The 20,024-nt window shown below is 39.7% G+C and overlaps 5 protein-coding genes across 11 annotated transcripts; 2 read left to right on the forward strand and 3 right to left on the reverse strand.

Moving 5' to 3' along the window:
* Window positions 1-20: 20 nt before the first annotated feature.
* LOC135348360 (uncharacterized) lies at window positions 21-2,021 on the reverse strand. The gene is made up of 3 exons (XM_064546544.1): window positions 477-2,021; window positions 370-426; window positions 21-220 (listed from the first exon to the last, which is right to left on the reverse strand). The coding sequence occupies exons 1-3, from the start codon at window positions 1,929-1,931 to the stop codon at window positions 152-154; spliced, it is 1,581 nt and encodes a 526-aa protein (XP_064402614.1). The 5' UTR covers window positions 1,932-2,021; the 3' UTR covers window positions 21-151.
* Window positions 2,022-2,149: 128 nt separating this feature from the next.
* Window positions 2,150-3,271, reverse strand: LOC135348363 (uncharacterized). Its single transcript, XM_064546547.1, has 5 exons — window positions 3,063-3,271; window positions 2,794-2,880; window positions 2,495-2,563; window positions 2,427-2,438; window positions 2,150-2,358 (listed from the first exon to the last, which is right to left on the reverse strand). The coding sequence occupies exons 1-5, from the start codon at window positions 3,198-3,200 to the stop codon at window positions 2,233-2,235; spliced, it is 432 nt and encodes a 143-aa protein (XP_064402617.1). The 5' UTR covers window positions 3,201-3,271; the 3' UTR covers window positions 2,150-2,232.
* Window positions 3,272-3,306: 35 nt separating this feature from the next.
* Window positions 3,307-11,368, forward strand: LOC135349056 (proton-coupled folate transporter-like). Of its 2 annotated transcripts, none has more exons than XM_064547528.1 (4): window positions 3,307-4,479; window positions 4,529-4,612; window positions 4,888-5,056; window positions 10,965-11,368. In XM_064547528.1, the coding sequence occupies exons 1-4, from the start codon at window positions 3,345-3,347 to the stop codon at window positions 10,969-10,971; spliced, it is 1,395 nt and encodes a 464-aa protein (XP_064403598.1). In that variant the 5' UTR covers window positions 3,307-3,344; the 3' UTR covers window positions 10,972-11,368. The 2 variants fall into 2 exon arrangements, with proteins under 2 accessions (XP_064403598.1, XP_064403597.1); XM_064547527.1 differs by lacking the exon at window positions 10,965-11,368 and adding an exon at window positions 5,589-5,734.
* Window positions 6,107-14,719, reverse strand: LOC135349055 (tyrosyl-DNA phosphodiesterase 1-like). Of its 6 annotated transcripts, none has more exons than XM_064547521.1 (19): window positions 14,634-14,719; window positions 14,486-14,581; window positions 12,616-12,777; window positions 12,381-12,424; window positions 12,278-12,333; window positions 11,363-11,459; window positions 11,281-11,315; window positions 8,685-8,777; window positions 8,518-8,635; window positions 8,384-8,463; window positions 8,256-8,334; window positions 8,017-8,199; window positions 7,870-7,918; window positions 6,884-6,950; window positions 6,711-6,818; window positions 6,560-6,662; window positions 6,466-6,511; window positions 6,331-6,411; window positions 6,107-6,262 (listed from the first exon to the last, which is right to left on the reverse strand). In XM_064547521.1, the coding sequence occupies exons 2-19, from the start codon at window positions 14,562-14,564 to the stop codon at window positions 6,189-6,191; spliced, it is 1,554 nt and encodes a 517-aa protein (XP_064403591.1). In that variant the 5' UTR covers window positions 14,565-14,581; window positions 14,634-14,719; the 3' UTR covers window positions 6,107-6,188. The 6 variants fall into 6 exon arrangements, with proteins under 6 accessions (XP_064403591.1, XP_064403593.1, XP_064403592.1 ...); XM_064547523.1 differs by having other exon boundaries at window positions 12,278-12,294; window positions 14,486-14,584; XM_064547522.1 differs by having other exon boundaries at window positions 6,887-6,950; window positions 14,486-14,584.
* LOC135349058 (uncharacterized) lies at window positions 8,632-19,155 on the forward strand. The gene is made up of 6 exons (XM_064547532.1): window positions 8,632-11,005; window positions 15,775-17,559; window positions 17,613-17,948; window positions 18,006-18,290; window positions 18,375-18,560; window positions 18,616-19,155. Exons 2-6 carry the CDS (start codon window positions 17,505-17,507, stop codon window positions 18,861-18,863), a joined length of 1,110 nt encoding a protein of 369 aa, XP_064403602.1. The 5' UTR covers window positions 8,632-11,005; window positions 15,775-17,504; the 3' UTR covers window positions 18,864-19,155.
* The last annotated feature ends 869 nt before the right edge of the window (window positions 19,156-20,024 follow it).

A 20,024-nucleotide genomic window follows, 5' to 3' on the forward strand; every position in this document is an offset into this window, starting at 1 on the left:
ATTTCCTTTAATCTCAGAGGTCAAAAGGCAACAAGAATGTATATATACCGGTACGTATGTGAACATGTTAATTAGAATTATCACTCAACAAAAAATGTACAGTATAATACACATGCATGGTATAATTATAATATCAACCATTGTTAAGCTGTCACAGCTGCATATCATCTGCAAGTGGTACCCACCAGTAATACTTCACAGGTACTTTGCAAATATCTCCCTGTAGTGTGTGTACACGTGCATGTGTGTGTGTACATGAGCTATACAAAATCAGGTATTTTTCTACAATACTTGAAAGTATATAGTTACGTGCATGCTTATAATTATAGCATAAATTATAGCATAAATTATAGCATAAATTAAACTTACTTCCGGTTGATGAACAGGACAGGTGTCAAACAAGCCATTTCCTGAGAGCTTGGTAAACTACACAAGGATAATAATGAAAACTCATATGCAAGAAAAAATTGACATACTTTTATTGACTCCATAGCATCTGCTCTCATAGAGGTTTCAGGTACATTCAATGTATCGTCAATTTCAATATTAGGAGAGTTTCGTTGTTCTCTGTTTACCTCCTTCCTCAACTGTTGTAGCTCACTAACATCGACTTTATTCTCTTCAACCACACCAAGATAGAACTCCAAACTTTGTTCCATGTGGTCATGAGTTAGCCTGACATGGTAGAGTGAGTCTAAAGCCGTAGCAGTGTATAAGAAAGCAAGCAAAAAGTTACTGGCTTTATGTACATTTTCTCTATCATCAACAAACTGTATTGATGCAAAACTCCACATCATAAGACAAATAACAGCGTTTAGTATTTCATCTTGCAACAATCCTCGACTGGCAATCTCTTTCAAGCACTTCCCATCTTCTGTCATAGACCCGAGCCAATCAAGGCATAGACTACACAACTCCCCAATCTGGAAATTCATTCGTGTGAAGTACTGCGTCACAAAAGTGTACCTGTCAACTGACAGGAGGGATGCAGTGACGTCTTCTTTCGGCAAACCAGGAGAAATACTGTCTAGCAAACGATTAGAGGGAAGAGAGTTGACATCAAAGTATTTCAATACAGGTTGCATAGCTTTTATGCTTAGTCCGAAATCAGAACTATAGCAGACAAGAAAAGATGTAAGTGACCTACAAAGAATACTACACTCCTCAAATATTTTATGAATGGGAATTGTTCCACTAGCAAATGACATCACTCGAATAGCATAGGCCAGGAAGTACGCATAAACTGAATGGCCTAGGGGGCCTATTACCAGAGAAGTCTCAAAAGCAGTACAAGCACTAAGCACGTAAGTACCTGATCGCAAATTAAGATCGCAAGCAATTAGTTCATTAGCAAAACCACCCGCATAACAGCAATCGAGAGAAATAACAGCATACAGGGATTGACAATCAACTTCATTGAGCCAGCTATTCAACATGTCTCCACTCAGAAAAGTGCTCCGCGAGTAATCAAAATCAGCTGGTGCAAGTCCCCACTCATTGCCAACCTTAATCCCATGCCCAGAGAAATGAAAGAACAAGATTCCATTTTTTCCAGTCATCTTAGCAGCAGCTTGAAAGCTATCCTTTATTCCCTCAATAGTGCACATGTCAAGATCTTTAGAGGCAGCGAATAACCGAACATTATCTTTTGGTAGCACATTTTGGTCAATTAGTGCCATACAAACCTGATGAGCATCCAACACGGTCACAGAACTTAGAGTCTTCTTACTAAACCTGGGGTCAATTTGCTTATCGATGCCATACGCCACCATAAATGTTTGAGATGGGTCATACTGTAAGGAGTCCACTTTCTGATTTCCAATGAGGATAAAACTGCTCTCTAGGTCCACACTGTAGAGTCTTCTCAGGGCCGGTTTAGATCTACCTTTAGAGGAATCAGAAGCTCTGACACTAGACTGAGTTCCACCCATTTTTCATGAATTGTCAGCACAGTGGTTTGCACAACAGTACAGTACAGATGAGCACAAGCCTTTTATAGGTTGTTCAGCTGGGTATGAATCGTTGATGCTTTTTAGCTGAATACTTCATTAGCACTGCTAGCTAGATATACATGTAGATCTGTAGTGCATATGACAGTAAGGATTGGTACATCTATATACAATTAATTAAATGCACTACAGCTATATAGTTGTCTAGAACAACACAATATAATTAAGAAGTAGGTAGCAGACAATGACATAAAACAAATACGAGATCAAAATTGTTATAAGTTCATTTGGATGCCTTTTCTAACACGGCGACTGGTGCTAATACCCTGTTCTTATTCGTTTCCACAATCTGTCCATTCATTATCATCTCATCCAGAATCATGTGAGCCTTGTCAATGTTGAACATTATCTTTATAATTTTTTAAGGAGGACAATAAAATTTATATTTTAACAGGCATGCATACATTGTTAGGATACATCCAGCTCACACTGAAGGAAAATAATAGGTGAATTATTGTGACATAGCAAGCATGTGTTAAACTTACCACACTTTCAAAGTATCTATCAAAAGTCTCTACGATGTTGTGAATGAACTCCAAAACACTCAATTCATTCTGAAGAAGTGTAATTATATCATAGTTTATGATAATAATGCCATGTGCAGAACTACAATGGATTATGCGTCAGATACACAGCTCTAGGTTGGACAAACATGTCTTTTAAAAGACCCAGAACATTTATTGGAGCAATGGGTAATTCCTCAAACATTGGTGTCAGCCTGCTCACATGGCGCTGTGACTACATCAACTACGTACGCACGACAAACAATGAAGTGGACACTCACCTCAGTGTTATCAACACCAATTATGAAGTAGAGAGATGCATATCTCCGGAATACGATTTTGAAGTTTTTATATTCCATGAAAGAACACTGTGTGTAGTAAAAACATAACGTATAAAGCCATAGCTAGATCAATATAATAGTTTTACCCCCATACGTTATACGTGCATGCACAGCGTGGGTAGAGGAGTAAGGAGTAGAGTGATTGGTCTATGTGTCGGTTTGTGTTAAGAATGCCTATACGAGACCACCCCCCCTAGAATATAACTCACAGCATCTTCACTTCTAGCCAAGCATTTACGAACAATGTCAGCTTCAGTGGTAACTCTCTCTTCTACTGGTACATACTCATAATATTGGCTGACTCTGGTCTGACCCTGCTTGTTTACAAGAAGAACAAACTTCAACATCTTGCAGCTTGTGCTTTGGCCACTCAAGTTTCGAGAGATGATGAATCCTGGGTTAGGCCACGCCCAATTAAGTTAGGTGTTGTTTGCTGAATCAGCACATGCAAGGCCGAAAGGTGACCTTGCAATTGCAAGCGTAGCGCTGTCATGGCTGTTGTTCCAAAAATGATTTCTACCCTGAAACATCTATTCGCAACACTGTGGAATGCAAAGATTAAAGTGGAGCCATTGGTTTTTCTCTATATGTTTGTTTGGTCATTCTATGCACCACTGTACCAGCAATACTACTATGTGAGATTTGGAACGAGTCTATTGCAAGATACAAGCTTCCCCTTGTTAAATAGTTCGCAACCGTATTGCCTCAACAACTCTGAAATTGTGAAATATGCTAGCGAAGCAGGGAGTCATCAGGTTCAATCTCTCTCGAACACTTTACTTTCATATGGACAGCTGGCAAATCGAGTACCTTCGATAATTATTGTTTTTATTATTGGTCCTCTGTCAGACCGGTATGGACGTAAGGCTGTGCTGCTTGTTTCAGCCATTGGGTTGGCGTTGCAGTCGGTATTAGCAGTGATAATCACTATGCAAAATCTGAGCCCATACTGGTTTATTCTTGCCAACCTTTTGTCTGGTGTATGCGGTGACATAACTGGTATTCTGGCTGGTGCCTTTTCCTATGTGTCCGACGTAAGCTCAAAAAGGTGGAGATCATTTCGAATAGGTTATACTTGTGCCATGTTTGAAGTAGGTGTAGCACTAGGGAGCTTTTTGTGTGGGCTATGGCTTAGTAATACCAATTGTGATTTTATTCCTCCAATGTGGCTCGTTATGGGTTGTTCAATTGGAATTGTGGCTTGGATTCTTATTCTTGTCAAAGAATCCTTAACGGATAAAGACAAGGTTAAAGCGAAAGAAACCCATCCACAGCTGTACACAGTTTTATTGAACGGGCTCAAGCTGTTTGCTAAGGGTCCCTCACTTTGGAAACGATGGGCTGCAGTTATAACTTTGGACATTCTATTTATAAATGCTGTTGGCAGCTCACTAGTAATTGTTTACTTTTTGAAGTCACCGCCATTTGATGCTGAACCTGTAACTATCGGTATTTACCAAGCACTCGTTTCATTGTCCAGTGCGATATGTGCTTCAGCTGTAATATTTGTAACAAGTGTTGTTTTGAAATTACCAGATTCAGTAAATGCCTTTCTTGGTGTTTTCTTTCAGTTTGCTGCAAATATGCTGATGGGATTTGCAAGAACAAATATGGAGATATATTTCAGTAAGTATAATCAACACATGCGTATCTTATTCACCCATTACTTCTGTAGTTGCACTTGTACATGGAGTTCAAGTGATGGGTTTTGCCTCACTGAGAACAATGTTATCCAAGTTAGTTTCACCAGAGCAGCAAGGTAAGTGGGTGAATACTACCTATACAGTAATAGATATACTGTAGCACAAGACTGAGTGTTTTATGAGGAACAAGCACAAGGCTGTATATTGCATAAAACTCGAGGAATCTCATGCATGCTATGTGTGTTATCATGTCGACCCTTTCTAAATCCTGCCTCGAGGCTATACGCTAATGTGTAATAAAATAATATAACACGGGGGAACTTAACGTGATATAAAATTGTATTTGCGTCAACGTGTTTGAGAGGTTACATGATAGAAGGTCTAACTGCAGGTGCTCTGTTCTCTGTGGTTGTGTCTTCAGAGTCTGTAGCTGCTCTACTAGCGAGTCTCTTGTGGCCACTTATTCTTCCAGTAATGCTCGATATAAAACTGCTTTGTAATTCAGGATCAATATATTTTGTGATGGCCGGCTTCAATGTGGTGGCAGCACCTCTTGTGATGTAAGTTTTAAATAGTACACTTATAGTGTAAGTGTTTACGACCAACCTACATGTACATATATGAAGCATGTTTATTGGCCAACACTTAAGGTTACGGTCAACCGTTTGCTCATTAATTATTCATGAGCTAGATCTAGTGATCTTTTCCAGCTAGAATGAGCTGGAAGTCCAGCTGAAACGCAGTAGTCACTTCATGGCTCGAATAGACATTTTTACTATAAAGCTTAGGTACAGGCTTCACTATATGCAGGGCGGGTCGAAGAGATATTTCGAAAAAAGGCTACTGAAAGCTCACAAGAGGCTGTTTTCCTTGGCTTTGGCCGCCATTTTAAGTGGAGTTAGTCTACATAATAATTATCATACAGATTGATACACCGATATATGTATCATGTGTGCTTCAAACTTCTCTTATGGCATTTATAGTTTCACAAAAATCATTATAAGAAAATAATGAATATTCATGAGCAAAATGTTTACCGTAACCTTAAAGGCCTTATTCATGCATAATAATCATTGAGCTGTTTCTTTGTAGAGCCCTACTAGTTTCTGAAGTACGGCAAACAAAATTTATGACAAAATATGGATACTACTCTGTAAATTAACTAGTTAGATGTTCAACTTTTACATCACTGAGTCTTGCTTGTATTGTATATTATAATACCTTAAGGTAACTATTGACGACGGGAAAGTAATTTTAGAGTTTTCCCTGTTTTTAGAGTGCTAATTTTGGCGGATTTGCAGCAAATTCATTAGCACAATAATTATTTGTCAAAGATGTGTTTATAATTATGTGTGAGTTTTTTAAATATTCTCGGAATTCCAATAGAGCTTCCTGTCATGCGACCATAACTAGCCTCTAATACATTGGCCAGCCAGATAGGTGTTTCCAATCTCCGTTTAATATAATTATTCTCTCAATAAAAATTAATGAGATTTCTAAATTATGCGTTTTATTATTAGCGCGGACATAATTTAGCGTTAATCACAAATTTGCTAAAAATTATGAGTACCCGTTTATAGTATCATGCATCAATGAGCAATGATTCGAGCCAGGGAACCCGTTGTTATAATTAATATTAACTTTATCTGCACAGCTTGCATCATAATTAATCTGTTATAAATTTCCTAAATGTTACTTGGGAGGTGTCCACATGTTACCACAGCGATCGGGATCATGATACTGAGTGTTCCATACCCACGGTTCATCTACAATTGTTACGACAAAACAGTGAATTTGATATGCAGAAATTAGTGTATATACGTACGTTACTCACCTTTGGCTGAATACTTGGTCAGAGGAATATCAAACGGAGAACATCGCAAATGCACTTCGGAATCACTTTTGTCACTTGAATCTGTATAGCCTCAGGTATACATGTGAAAGAAAAGACACTGGTTATATAGCATACCTGACATTTTATCACTTGGAAGACTGAAAACAGTACCAGCAGGGCTCTGAAAATAACATTCAATAAAATTAAAACGTCACTTTAATAAACATACAAAATCAGATGGCAAAAAGAGCACTCCAATCTCGTATGATCTGATCTTGAGCTGTGTTCCTTTTTTCTCAAAGCAGCCCCATGCTGCCTTTGACAAGTTGGCACTGAATGATTTGCGAATTTTGTCTTGACAGTGAATATGCAATAATCACCTTGTTACTAGAAACCAGAGTGCTTTTAGGCAGTCTGGAGATAGCCTTGTATATGTCTTGATATGAGGAGCAGCGTGCGTCCTTCCAGTCCTTTCGGCTTTCCACTGACTGTAGTTGAAATGTTGCAGTGAACTACAATGTGATATTACAACCATCACAAAATGTTTTCTCACCACATGTAGCTCTTGAGATAGAGCTGCTTTTGTGCATTCTGCACCGAATAAGGTATCGAACCTCCAGCTACATGCATGCATGCATACAATGTAATTATGTATATGGAAAGGTCAGTAGTATATTAAACAATTGAGACCTTATAGGAAGGAGTACTGTACATTCATACTGGCATTGTTAGCCTTGCAATAGAAAGGAAGGAATTAACTCTTCGTTCTACCAAAGAAAACCGGCCTGGGGACAAGGCTTGAATTCGAGGCTTGTTAGCCTCACAATAGAATGGAAAGAAAATATTTTTCTCACTCCGTTCTACCAAAGAAAATTGGCCTGGGGACAATAGGCTAGCTACTTGTATAACGTTGGGATGTGGTTTATGTTTGGTAATACACCTGCATGATTGAAATACAAAGGTGATAATATTTTCATGGTTATTAATGAGAGTAAAATCGCAAAAAATGTGTACAATTGGAAGATGCAATGAATCTCATTAAAACACTTTGCAGAAAATGAGCTGAACGGCTACAAAAATACACTATTATACCTGAAAATAAGGAATATAATAATTATACATGTACAGTAGACTCTCGTTAATCCGGTCACTCTTGGGACCATGCAGCTTGGCCGGAATAGCGAGGTGGCTGTAGCTCAGGAAATAGCCACGGTGACCTTACCTCGAATCTAATGACTACTTTTGCGGTTCTTGTCTTGAGGATAATGAAGGATAAAGAATTATTCTGTTCTCTATGTAATCCAATTTTATTTGCTAAACCACACCCAAAACGTCATATCCGGCCGTAATATACGTCTAAAATTACATTGAAAACCTTGTTTGGGATAGCCAGCACTGGCCGGTAAATGAAATAGCGAGTGGCCGTACTTCAGACAGCCGGAATAGCGAGAGTCTACTGTATACAGGCAATCTGTACATAGGCTAATAAAATTAATGATAGGCAGTGGCTTGAGCATAATCTTACTGATCGATGCCCACCTATGTATCCTTCCAGACTTCTTCTCACATTGTCAACAGATGGAAATATCTGGAAATTGACGGATACAGAAGATATTGTACATTGCAATTGAACAATTTAAGTGCATTCTCTATCAGCGATTAACAAACTATATACTGCAAACTTACTAGTTTTAAATCAGGATTCTTTTGACTGAGACAACCTCTAGTAGTAAATGAGGATGAAAGGCTTTGGAGCCACTCAGCACAGAGCCAGTTGCTACCAGGTCCCAGAGACCCAATACTGGAAAACTGACCCACCACTGGCCAGTGCTCATCCACACCACTCTCAGAGACAAACTCAGATAAGACCTATACATTAACCATGGTCAGTCGCAAATACTACAGAATAGAACAAAACAACAAACCTTTCGTAGCTTTAAGTGCCCCCATTTGTGCATGCTACTTCCAGTATGAGCGCCAGGCACAGATGCTATCAGTCGTACTCTAAACACAAAAAAGTTGCTATATAAAATATTCATGAGAACCGACAAACCTGGCGGAGCTCATATCATGATTCCTGATCCATTTCTTCCACTCATTTAGAGCAGATCCACCATATGCGTCGAGGTATTCCTACAAACACAAATAGGATGATAATTCTATACTAGTTTTTATGGGCGTGCATACAAGCAGATCGTGTTGGAAATTAGTGCAGTGACTAGCTGTCGAAGAGGATGGTTGTGATAAATAAGAACTGGGCCGGGTTGTAGTGTTGGATGAGGGAAACATTGGACTGATCCAAACTCTGCGTAAGCGGGATTTACATTAGTAGATTCATTACAGAGAGACTGTACCCCTGAGTTTTTTGATCCCAGTCTTTAGCAATCAGATTTGCAGTGTGAACAATGACACGCATTCCACTTTTATATCGCAGAAACATCATCTTGCTGCAGGCATAAACATTACAGACATACTTGTACCTGTACTTCGTAAGAACAGGTATGCATAATTCTGAACTGATCACCCTGACATTGTGCATAGATTATGCTCAGAGAGATTACGACTGTGCGCACAATGATTCGAGGGACCCGTCACAAAATACTTGGTCCCCCTCGGACCAGAGGAGGTACGACACGCGTGCCTCGATTTAGCAATAACGTTGAGCATGGGCATTATTATCCGCCCACAACGTTATTGCAGAGGCTAATTGCTAAATTGAGGCACGCGTGTCCGTGTCATACCTCCTCTGCCCCCGGACCAAAATGTCAGGAAAAAACCATAATAATTATTTGGTCGGGGGGGGGGGGGGGTCGAACAATATTTCAGCTAGCAGCGATCGACTGTTAAAGATTTTATTCTAGCCTTACTTCAATTGTATTTGCCATGCATAAACTGTTCAAGAAATTATTACAGTGCAGAGGACCTTTACAGGCTCGAATTTTCTCTAATTGAAGAGAGGCTCAAGATTTCGAGGCTAAGACATGTATAAGCTAGCCAAGATCAAGATCAACTGTTCATGTTGTATGTTGCCTTACAGAGTTGCCATCAGTGTATATAGATATACGGCTAAACACAAAATGATTCCAGCAAATGCTATCTACAGATTATACACATATACTGTTTTGATTGCTGCAGGCATCGACTTTTACCATAGATAAAAGATTGGCAACGGGTCAGTGACTCACCTCACATAAGCTGCATATAAAATGCACATGATACAGCCGTGTTTCGCTCCCTGCCCCGGCCCGGGAAAACTACTTATGGGTTGTTTTGGAAAATTCAGACCTTATAGGTTAAATTTGGTTTGGATTGCTAGAAGAGGTACAGAACATTCTTTTTCGCTATTTTAGGATGTTTCTGTACCTAGAGTAAGTAATCAATTTTCGACAGACACCTATAATCGGCGGCTATTACACGAAGCACAGGACGATTTTACACAAAACTAACTATACATGGATCTACAGATGTAGCTGGTGGCCAGGGGACATGCTTATATAGGATTTGTACTGCTGCACTGAAGAGTGCAGCCCAATCAGATTGCAGTATTTCTAAGCTAACGATATTCATAACCGGACGTGCGGTTTATTCATGATGCTTACAGAGCAGTATTGCATAACACAGCAGTACAAATCCTACACAAGCATGTCCCCCGGCCACTCGTTGGAAATGGGTGCCGGGCTATGCCCAGCTACTACAGATGGGTAAGAAAGTAACAGCTCCCAAAAATTTTGAAAAAATAACTTGTTGCGGACGGAGTGGTGGTCATGAGAAGTAAGCTGCCAATTATCGTCAGTCAGACATCTATCTCCGTCTTTTCACGCTTACCAAGCACTGAAACCAAGCACTGAAACCATAGATAGAAGAGAAAGGGATTGGCAACGGAAGCAGTTCACGTGATGCTTTTACATTGAGTGTACACAGATGGGCCTGAAACCATCCGTGTTTCGCCCTAAAACTCCCGGGAAACTTATTGTGTCTAACGCCTATTTCTCAAAGACCCCTCCAACACTTAAACACATGCCCCCTGATGGTAGGTATCATTTAAAAATGAATAAAATATAATCTTGATTTTCGTGAAGTAGCTAGAGGTACACAGAGCGTCTGTCAGAGGCTTTTTCATACTTGTGCTCCTATAGCACCTATGATATAGCTAAGGTTGTGTTATTAAGTAGTGTGCTATGTCCCAAATGGCCACACAAATGACGTGAAGTTGATGTTAGTAGTAGAACTGCTTGTAGACTTTTTTTACAGGCGGCAAAAACAATTCTCATGAATTATTCATGTTTAGACTCCCACGTTAGAAGTAAGCCTCGAGGCGAAACACGGATGGTACCGGAAGTGCACTCCGTTGCTAATCCCTTTCCTTCTATCTATGCTGTGAGCTCTCTTGCAGTGGCTCTGGCAGTGGCCATTGTGCGGAGAATAAATTATTGCTGATTCAGTTAACTGACATGCCCCTCTTATTTTTATTTTGCCATTTTGTTTTGATTTGCGAGGTTTCAGACTAAAGGGGGTCCGGATTAGCAAGGGTATACTATAATAGCTTCATGTAAAGGTTTGGCGTCTCCACCGAGGCAGCACCCGCGGTGATTTAATTTGATTCATGAATAAATTACTTCTACTTTTTCCCGCAGGTGGTAGCAAAAACGAGAATTATATCAAACTACTACCATTGGTAAGTACATATGGCTAACGAATAACATATGTTGGCGGGATATTTGTAGTGGCTGGAATGTACACGACATATGCATTGTGACAATTAGTGGTGACCTCCATCGACTGGCATTCGATTCAAGGACACCTGCTTTCTTTCACAACAAGTTTTTTATTGCGAGAGATAGGACAGTAATGGACTGTGCAGAAAATAAACTTCTTAGGAGAAAATTAATAGAGAGGAATACCAAAAAGAAGTATAGGTTTACTTTACAGTTGTATGCAAAAGTTTCAAACCTGTGATGAGTTCCAAACATGATTTCCAATCTTGCCTGTATAAAAAAGAGATCAACAAGGAATGCAAGTGCAAATAACGCACAGGAAAGAGGGTTATGTTTGGAAACAGCTTTGCATCCCTCCTTAGTTGTAGAGTAGTTTCTCTTTGGTCCCCGTAAACAATAAGCATTGGTGTACTCCTGTGGTGGTAGAACAGATTGACGTAATTACTCCCTGCGTGCGCAGCAGGGGTGAAGTGATTGGTGTGTGTGTGTGTGGACACAGCGAACTAAACACTTTCACGGACTGCTAATGAGACAGTGGTTGAAAAATAAGCTACTTATAGTTGAACTTGTAGGCAGTCTTTGAAGGCAACAAAAAACACTGTTTCTAATTGATCTAATTGTTGCTTTATAGATTCACGATCATTCCTTCATTCATAATGTTAAGATCATGGTAAAATAATCCGTTTGCCGCTGTGAGGTGAATGCTCTATGAGCAATCTTGTTAATTACATCTACTGATGCTCAACACTCCGATATGCTAACAACACAATATCGACTCAAATGCATGTGGCCCTCCCTATGACATTGATGGTGCTTAAGGTTGGGTTGTCCCTCTCCACGAATTAATGTCCTCCCAATAAATAGTCTGGAAAAACCTTCTAGCCCATTTGCAATGTTTAAGTTGCTATAGGATTGGTCAGGGAAACCAGGTGTGGAAGCAATCAAGCAGGAGAGAGCCATACACATCAATCTGTCGCAATGTTCTGTAAATGGGGGTGGGGGGGGGGGGGGCAATTGCTACCTACACTAGTAACTAGGACTGCGCAATTGGTAATCTAACTTTGCTTGTGTGATTATAATTATATGATCACTACATACAGCAATGTTGACCAGGAAACGCATTAAATGTTGACATGCAAGTTTTGCATGTGTAGACGATGCAACTATATGCAAAAGATTTCATGACAGTATAAGACACAATAATTATTAGCACAGTCGGTTGTGGAACAAACCGTTTAGCTTCAGGATACTGCTGGATCAGCCAAGGGAGGTCAAAAACGTAGTTAAACTGGGAATACAACAATAATAATATTCTACCTTAATTTAGTATCATACCTGAGCTGACATAACAAGGTCTCCCACAGACTCTGACAGCAGATCTATGATTATAATTATAGGAAATTATATTATACCGGTATATTTGGCGAATGAGGCAATTGAAGTAATGGCAATTTTTAGTTGGCAACCCTCATGCACCTTGAGTCCTTGCTTCCCTAATAAATTGCCAAAATATGGCGCCAAATCAAATCAAATATACCCGCTACACGATAGTGGTAAATACTGAGATCACCTTTGATTCCAATAGCCATGGTGGGTTCATTGAAGCGAGGGGCTATGTTTCTGACTTTGGTAAAGTAAAAAAAGGCAGTGCTGCTGTCAGTAATGCGAACTGGTTCATCAGTACAATGTGTCCTTGGTTTCTTCTTGGGCGGTTCTTCCAACTCTTCATCAGCTGAAAAAATTCACGTATATAGATCCAGCTCAAAGGCTTTTGATTATCTAGCTAAGTAGCCTCATCTTACAGAGTAGTCCTAAACTGACCTTAATTGCACATACCATAATTATTAATGTTATTACAGTGGTATCACAATTTAAGCACACAATTAAAGCACCATCTCAGAATGAATACCAGAAACGATAACCGTGCAACCGCTTACAAAAAGGATTCCAAGGCAATCGCCTTCACTTTTAGGCCTATAACATATACCGCGTACATGCCTGTTGGATATCTCAGGGTATATGCTGCCTTTGATGCAAATTATATTATTTTGAACGCCAAATTATAAAAATGTTTAATGATAAAACGATTGATAATCGATTCGCTAATTGAATCGCTATTCGATTAATTTGCTAAACGATACTGAAAGTACACTACCACGGAACCAATACTGGGTGTGGCTACTTCGGCACCACGAAGGAGCTAGCTTTACATACATGTTTGTGAGACACGACGCATTATTGGAGCACTAGCTAGCTGCTTACTGGTCAAAATCTAGGTAGCTCACTGTAGTAGCGTATGCGTATATACAGTGGAACTTCCGAATAAAGGAGACTTTGGGAGCAGAGATTTTGTCCTGTTTTCGGAGGTTGTCCTCTGGTGGTTACTATTTAAAGCCAAATGTTCATGTATGGTCTGTATGGACCCTATTTCTAGTTCAAAAAGCTATAAGGAACTTGCTGAAATCAAGGATATAAAGCATATTCCTTACAGTATGCTATTATAGCATACCGGTATCGCTATAGTGGCAGTATGATTAGCAATAACCTCTGCCATATTGGACGTAAAATGTGGGTGTGGTTTCCTGTTCGTCCATTTATAATACGAGGCAGTTTTGCTGTCCTCTGTCCAGAATCAAAAAGGTCCGCTTGTGAGACGTTGCTTTTGTGTACTTAAATAGTGATTTCAATGGGTGCCATAGCTAGATCTAGTGCCCTTTATGAGAGGTTGTCCTTAGCAGACCTTTACTCTTCTTCCCCCCTGAGAAAAGGTCTGGCCCAGACTAGTGCCACCATAGATAAAAGAGCTACATGGATTGGAAACGGATCACGTGCTCCCATCTGAGCAGCCGTGTTGTGCTCCCTACCCCCAGGAAACTACTTCTATGGCTGTTTTGGAAAATTCAAACATCTTCAACAATGGGGATTAGCCCCAGAGCGCAACGCGGATAGTTTTCAAGGCGCTAGATTAAGTGTTTCCACTTCTTTTATCTATGGTGCCACTATGCCTAGACGAGCGCCACCGCCCTCCCTGAAGGAGGTCGGGAATCAAGCCTATCCACAGTTTTGTTCTGGCCTGTTACGCAATAGTATCATGAATATCATTCATTCTATGTGGGCGCTAGCCAATAGCGATAATTATTAAAGTGGGTGTTAGCCACGCCTCACAGTCAATCCAACGTGTGCAAAATTCACATGTGGTAAAGTTGAGTGGGTGTGATCAATCCACTTAAGATACTGCAATCTGATTGGAGCTGGTGGAGAACAAAACTGTGGATAGGCTTGATTCCCGACCTCCTTCCGCGGATCCGGGCAACGGTAGAGGGCGGCAGCGCCCGACTAGGGCCTAGCCACTAGCACTCTGAATGTAACATTTTTCTGGCGCTGTAATTACATCTATTACTATAGTATGTGATATAATACTTTTGACTTAATATATATACCTGGATGACTGAACTGCTTGAAATGCTCAGGATTCTTTCGGTAGCACTCTCGACCATACTTACACATTGATTTATCCATTTTTACTCTGAGAAAATCTACTGCAAAATCTACTGCACACACCAGAATTGAAAAAAACTTCTAACTCACTTGCCTACGGTGCCAGTGCAGTGCTAGTATAGTCTAGTCGAGTTCGAGTCTGGGGGCTAGTTCTGGATATATCCTAGCCTCGATTCAATTTAATCGGCCTTGAATCGAGGCTAGATATATCCATAGATGATACTCAGTACTGTATCATCTATGATATATCCTATCTAGATCCTTGGTGGCGACCTAGATCTAGCGTTATTTTAGAGATAACTCGGCCTGGGAACAAGCCTGTGGCCTATAGACAGGATTGTAGGAACAAAGAAAGAAAGAGAGAAGGCCCAAAATAATGTGCTGCAGACCCTGTGTATAGTTTAATAATACATGTAGAACAATATTCTTTCCTTTTTTTTTTTTAGGACAAAACCAAGTAGATCTAGCAACTGAAAGCTAATGTATGACGACTGCATGGAAGAAAACTGTCTTAGCGAAAGGAAGTTTGTCATACTGGTTAGGTTTTGGGTGGGGGTGGAGTGTAAATCTGGCGAGGGGAAGGCCTCCGAGAATTCTGCGACACAATGTTACTTCTGTTGAGAACGGGGTCACCCCAATGTTTGGTGCATAGTCTCTCGCGGCAAATTTCTGCACTGACTCCAGTTGGTTTCAATTTATAGCAATTATAAATGTAACTCAACAGTTAATTGTATGTACCTTCTTTCATAAATCATCATACACTTGAAGTACATGATATATAGATCAAAGTCATGATAAACTGCAGATACGTCATTTCCTTCGTAGATCTGCATATACATATACCGGACGGAACTTATCGGACAGTGCCAGGTTGGCATTCAAGTTCCACTCCAGAATGACCAAGGCTTTGTAGAACATAAGGTCGGCAACTATGCGTTTCAAGAATAGTTCAATCCCATAATTATACTTGCATTGGACGGTGCCAGGTTGGCAATTCAAGTTCCGGAATTCTGCAGTGTACTTAGTTTTAAGTCTCTTGGGGACTACTTTCTTATAGTACTTACTATATAGTTGCTGCTGCTCACTCACTTGTTGTTTTTTGGATATTGTCCTAATACTGTTATGTCTGTAATACTGTCACTGTCATTTTCATGTCAGTCTTTTGTTTTTTGCTTGTTATTTTTGCCTCCAGTTGTAGCCTTCGATGTAATATATTTTTCACTCTATATAGGAAAGCTACAATCAATTTGACAGAGCAGTTTGAAATATTAATATGTCTATACCGGTAACACACCACCCTTACGGGATGACATAACTTCTAAAGGAGAATGCTTCGATGTGTTGTAGGCGTATTACAAGATAATTCTGTTGTATCAACAAACTTCACAAGCATGGTTTGGATGGTTTGGTTGAACTGCTCAACTAAGTCCATTTGCCTGCAGCAATAATTTACATGTAAGCAATGTCAAAAATGTGTGTATAATTATATGTACGCACTATTATAATTATTATCACACTATTATATTATCACACCTGCATGCGGGTGGTAAGGAGACCGATGTTGAATACCCAATATTAATTACCATTAGTCTTATCATCCATATCATTGTGAAACTCTCCACCCTGATTGGAAGTGATGACTCTGGCAGTCCAAACATCATGAAAACCTGGATGTACTTAATTTAGTACGTTGTAGAGAGAAGCAGCAACTCCAGAAGTAAGCTTGTTTTCCAATTTTAAAGAATTTTAGAAAATTTGTAATAACAATAAAATTATTATGTCTACGCTAATAATAAATCGAAAATGTACTTTTGAGAATATAATAATTATTATGCTAAGCAAGATAGCCCTTTTTTCATCTATATCTGACTCCAAACGTATGTTTCATTCAACCTTAAAACTCATACTTATTGACCAATAATGAATTTTGCTGCAAATCCGCCAAAATCTTGTACCGTATAAAATTATGAAAACGCTAAAAATTACTAATAATAGTAACTTAAGCTTTATAGACTAGGTAATGCAAACCTCATCAACAACATCCAGTGTAGTTAGTTGCTTTCCTTCTGATCACTCTCTTCTCATTCTTTGTAGCCTCAGGATATAAAGTTCTTGAGTGTATATATCTATACGCCATCTAGCCTGCTTTCTCTATTAATATACTCTCAGTCTGTTCTCTTCAATCTTGATCGTGATGTGTATGCAAACAGGCTAGCTATAGTATGCTACAGCCTGCTCTCATTGGCTAGGGAGGACCAAATATCGCTGCCATAGATAGTTCGGGGGACCATCTACAGCGTTACAGAGATATAATTACACAATTTAAGTCACGTAGATTTATGTACAGAGAAGAAATGTTTGTGGGTTATAATATTTGCGTTTCAATGCCAAGAAACCACGCCCACCAATAGCTTTGCATGTGAAACGCCGGTACGTGGGAGTTTTCGCATTAACTGCTCTGCCCTTGAAAAATGCGAAATTTTTGCATCTCACGAAAATTTCCCGCTATACAGATTTGCAGCACCATGGGTAGGAATATCAGTACAATACTTATTACATAAACACGAAATAAAGAGGATTCAAATAGACATTCTAGCACTTCTGCGACCTTGTATTTTAAGATCATCAGTGCACACAGATTAGCTTTCACATGTGTAGAAAATGTATCTAACCGGTTTATGTGCAAGGTTTCTATTTACAGAATCTCATTCATACAAACAACATGTTGTCACACACCCAGAAATAAACTTAATATTGATGAGAAAAGTTCCGCATTATTGTCCTAAACTTGTTTAGTGTACAAGGATAATCGTATACAAGTATAGAAACACGAACTGGATTCATACCAATGTTTACAGTTCAACTTCCATAATGTGACATGTTTTCCGGTACAATCATGTTTGCAATGGCTCTATACAAATATAATTTTAACAGCATCTCACACTAGTGGGAAAAATAACCATGAGTTCACTAAAAAAAGTATTGCTTGTCTTCTGCTTAGTAATTATTATTGGAGGTGAGACTATATACATTTTGTTATACATTATGTTTATATGGAAACTATTACAGACACAGTCTACTCTCAACTCACCACCAGCTACAGTGACAGAGCTTGTCCAGGACTTCAAACCTTCACGTGCAAGGGGGCAGGGGATAGAGCTGAATGGCGAATACTTCCCAGCGGAGAAGACTTTATTTACTTTGTGGATGTCTCCAGCACTACAAGAACAGCAACAAGGCGTATCGGAGGAGAAACAGCAATAGGCATATTCAACAGCAACACAATAACTGGAAATTTCACAGCCTTGTTAGTAGTATCTATTTCAAATTCTCTGGAAGGAGCCAGGGTATCATGTCGTGGCTTGGGAAGTACAGACATTGGAATCTTGATCATTCAAATAGCTAGTAAGTACTATACACCTGCACATGCAGCCAAATACATTAATTACCGATGCTATTCAGGTACCCCATCAGCACCACATAGCTTCTATCAACTGAACCGACTGATTTCCAGCAGCTCAGTGGATGTGACTCTGGGTTGGAATGCTCCAAATAACACTGGTGGTGCTAATATTGTTAGCTACACAGTGACTATCTCCCCTCCAGTACAGCTCCCCGCTAGTGTCGTCTCCACTACCACTGCAATTGTATTCGGGGCAGAATACAATGTGCTATATAACGTCTGTGTTGTGGCCACCAATTGTATTGGAATGAGCACAACACCTGGAGTATTCACTTTTCAAGTTGGTGCGTCAAAGGTCAAATTCTTATGTATGAATGAAGTACTAGCTGCTTTGAATGAAGCACTGCTTTAATAACAATTCACAACAGGTAGATGCCCCACACCGGTTGCTCCCAGCAGTGGGTTGATTGGACCAATGGGGAACAGACTAGTAGGCTCGACAGTGACATTTCAATGTGGCCCAGGGTTTGAGCCGAGTGGATTGGTGACAGCCACGTGCATGAGCACACTCATTTGGAGTCCAGACCCAGCAACTTTTCAGTGCACCACAACAAGTGAGCACGGGTATACGATCAGCTTCTATACTTACTATCATTCCACAATTCTCAGGTGCACAGGGCACTGTGATGTTCAGCACAATACAACTTGCTATTAGTTTAGTGGTGACATTCATTTCATCAGCACTAATTGGACTAGCAGTAGGGGTATGTGGAGCATGCCTGATCATGCACAAACGATCATCTCTAGCAATGGATCAGATGAACAACCCAGCAGAACCAGCTGAATACGAGGAAGTACAGCCCAACCCATGGAACATTGGAGTGAACGCAGCCTATAGCACAGTTACACAGTCCTGATTCTACCATAATTATTACTATCAAAATATTGCTCAATAATAATTGTAATCGCAGCACCTGAATACTATGCCTTGAGGCATGTTTTACTGTGGTGAAGAGTTTTACTTAAGAGTTATGGAGCATGAGTATTATGACGGATTTCCTGTCCAAGACGCCAAATTAAAATACCGGCCATGTAGTGCTCATTCCACACCACTCACTCAGACAAGACCTGTACAAGACCTGTACAATGACCATCGTCACAAAGGCCACAAAAGAGATGAAAAGCACAATAACACTAAATACACCACATGAAGTAACTAAAAGATACGGTAGGTAAATTGCTATTGTTACGTCACTTATAAATATCATTCTAAGCTAAAAACAGTGCTCAAGAGGAATATGAAAATACTAGAATTGCATGGTTAATGCTCTAATCAGGTCTCAAATGTCCTATTGTAGCCAACTTTAATTTGGCGCCCTCTCCTCATCAAAGACATTGAAAGTGTTCAACGTAGAGCTACAAAATTCATTATTGGAGTGAAATTAATTTCAGAGCTTATTTATAAGAGAACACTTGAAACACATCGGATGTGACTGCATGCAACTATTTTAACAGAATCACTCAGCTCTATGGAACAAAATGGCCGCATAGATCTATATCCCTATCGGTACATAACTATCAAAACTAAGCTCTACAACGTCAAGGTCATGCATGTGCATGGTTAAGCTTCATTCACAACTTTAGTGGGGACAATGTATATGTTCGTTTCATTTTAAATGTCCATGCTCTAGGTTTATACGAATTTTTTTCTCTCTTAGGTTAGCTGACAAGTACAAGCACACACACACACCACTCTCATTACTATTCGTTCCCCTCATTATGAAACCTTATTATAAAGGCCAATTGTTATTCTGTGTCTTCAGACACAGAATAACACCAGAAAGGAACAAAAAACACATTCACAATTGTTAGGACAGAACCAAAAAGCGTGGCAAGCGAGATCTAATCCTAGTGATTGTTCACATATTGCAAATGTGGTGTTTTTTGTGTGTTGCCAATGCAGAATAATATCGTTTGTCTAGTACATTGTGTGGGCGAAACCCTTTGAAGTCTAGGCTGCTACTGGCTATTTTTGTATACCTTGTTCCGTATCATCCACCACTGCGCTGATCAGAAAA

Source organism: Halichondria panicea, chromosome 15 (genome assembly GCF_963675165.1).
Source record: "Halichondria panicea chromosome 15, odHalPani1.1, whole genome shotgun sequence".
In the NCBI taxonomy this organism is placed as follows: domain Eukaryota; kingdom Metazoa; phylum Porifera; class Demospongiae; order Suberitida; family Halichondriidae; genus Halichondria; species Halichondria panicea.

What these genes read in the sequence shown, in the direction of transcription:
- LOC135348360 (XM_064546544.1), bottom strand. Translation starts at nt 1,931, where the DNA reads ATGGGTGGAACTCAGTCTAGTGTCAGAGCTTCTGATTCCTCTAAAGGT. An exon ending in ATGCTATGGAGTCAATAAAA is followed by an intron (nt 427 to 476) that starts GTATGTCAATTT and finishes ATCCTTGTGTAG; the next exon opens with TTTACCAAGCTCTCAGGAAA. An exon ending in GTCCTGTTCATCAACCGGAA is followed by an intron (nt 221 to 369) that starts GTAAGTTTAATT and finishes CACACACTACAG; the next exon opens with GGAGATATTTGCAAAGTACC.
- LOC135348363 (XM_064546547.1), bottom strand. Translation starts at nt 3,200, where the DNA reads ATGTTGAAGTTTGTTCTTCTTGTAAACAAGCAGGGTCAGACCAGAGTC. An exon ending in TGGCTAGAAGTGAAGATGCT is followed by an intron (nt 2,881 to 3,062) that starts GTGAGTTATATT and finishes TACTACACACAG; the next exon opens with TGTTCTTTCATGGAATATAA. An exon ending in TTGGTGTTGATAACACTGAG is followed by an intron (nt 2,564 to 2,793) that starts GTGAGTGTCCAC and finishes ACACTTCTTCAG; the next exon opens with AATGAATTGAGTGTTTTGGA.
- LOC135349056 (XM_064547527.1), top strand. Translation starts at nt 3,345, where the DNA reads ATGGCTGTTGTTCCAAAAATGATTTCTACCCTGAAACATCTATTCGCA. An exon ending in AGTTTCACCAGAGCAGCAAG is followed by an intron (nt 4,613 to 4,887) that starts GTAAGTGGGTGA and finishes GTCTAACTGCAG; the next exon opens with GTGCTCTGTTCTCTGTGGTT. An exon ending in GTGGCAGCACCTCTTGTGAT is followed by an intron (nt 5,057 to 5,588) that starts GTAAGTTTTAAA and finishes GTTTCTTTGTAG; the next exon opens with AGCCCTACTAGTTTCTGAAG.
- LOC135349055 (XM_064547521.1), bottom strand. Translation starts at nt 14,564, where the DNA reads ATGGATAAATCAATGTGTAAGTATGGTCGAGAGTGCTACCGAAAGAAT. An exon ending in CAAACATAACCCTCTTTCCT is followed by an intron (nt 11,316 to 11,362) that starts GTGCGTTATTTG and finishes TTTTTTATACAG; the next exon opens with GCAAGATTGGAAATCATGTT. An exon ending in AGAATCCTGATTTAAAACTA is followed by an intron (nt 7,919 to 8,016) that starts GTAAGTTTGCAG and finishes GTCAATTTCCAG; the next exon opens with ATATTTCCATCTGTTGACAA.
- LOC135349058 (XM_064547532.1), top strand. Translation starts at nt 17,505, where the DNA reads ATGAGTTCACTAAAAAAAGTATTGCTTGTCTTCTGCTTAGTAATTATT. An exon ending in CTTAGTAATTATTATTGGAG is followed by an intron (nt 17,560 to 17,612) that starts GTGAGACTATAT and finishes AAACTATTACAG; the next exon opens with ACACAGTCTACTCTCAACTC. An exon ending in CTTGATCATTCAAATAGCTA is followed by an intron (nt 17,949 to 18,005) that starts GTAAGTACTATA and finishes GATGCTATTCAG; the next exon opens with GTACCCCATCAGCACCACAT.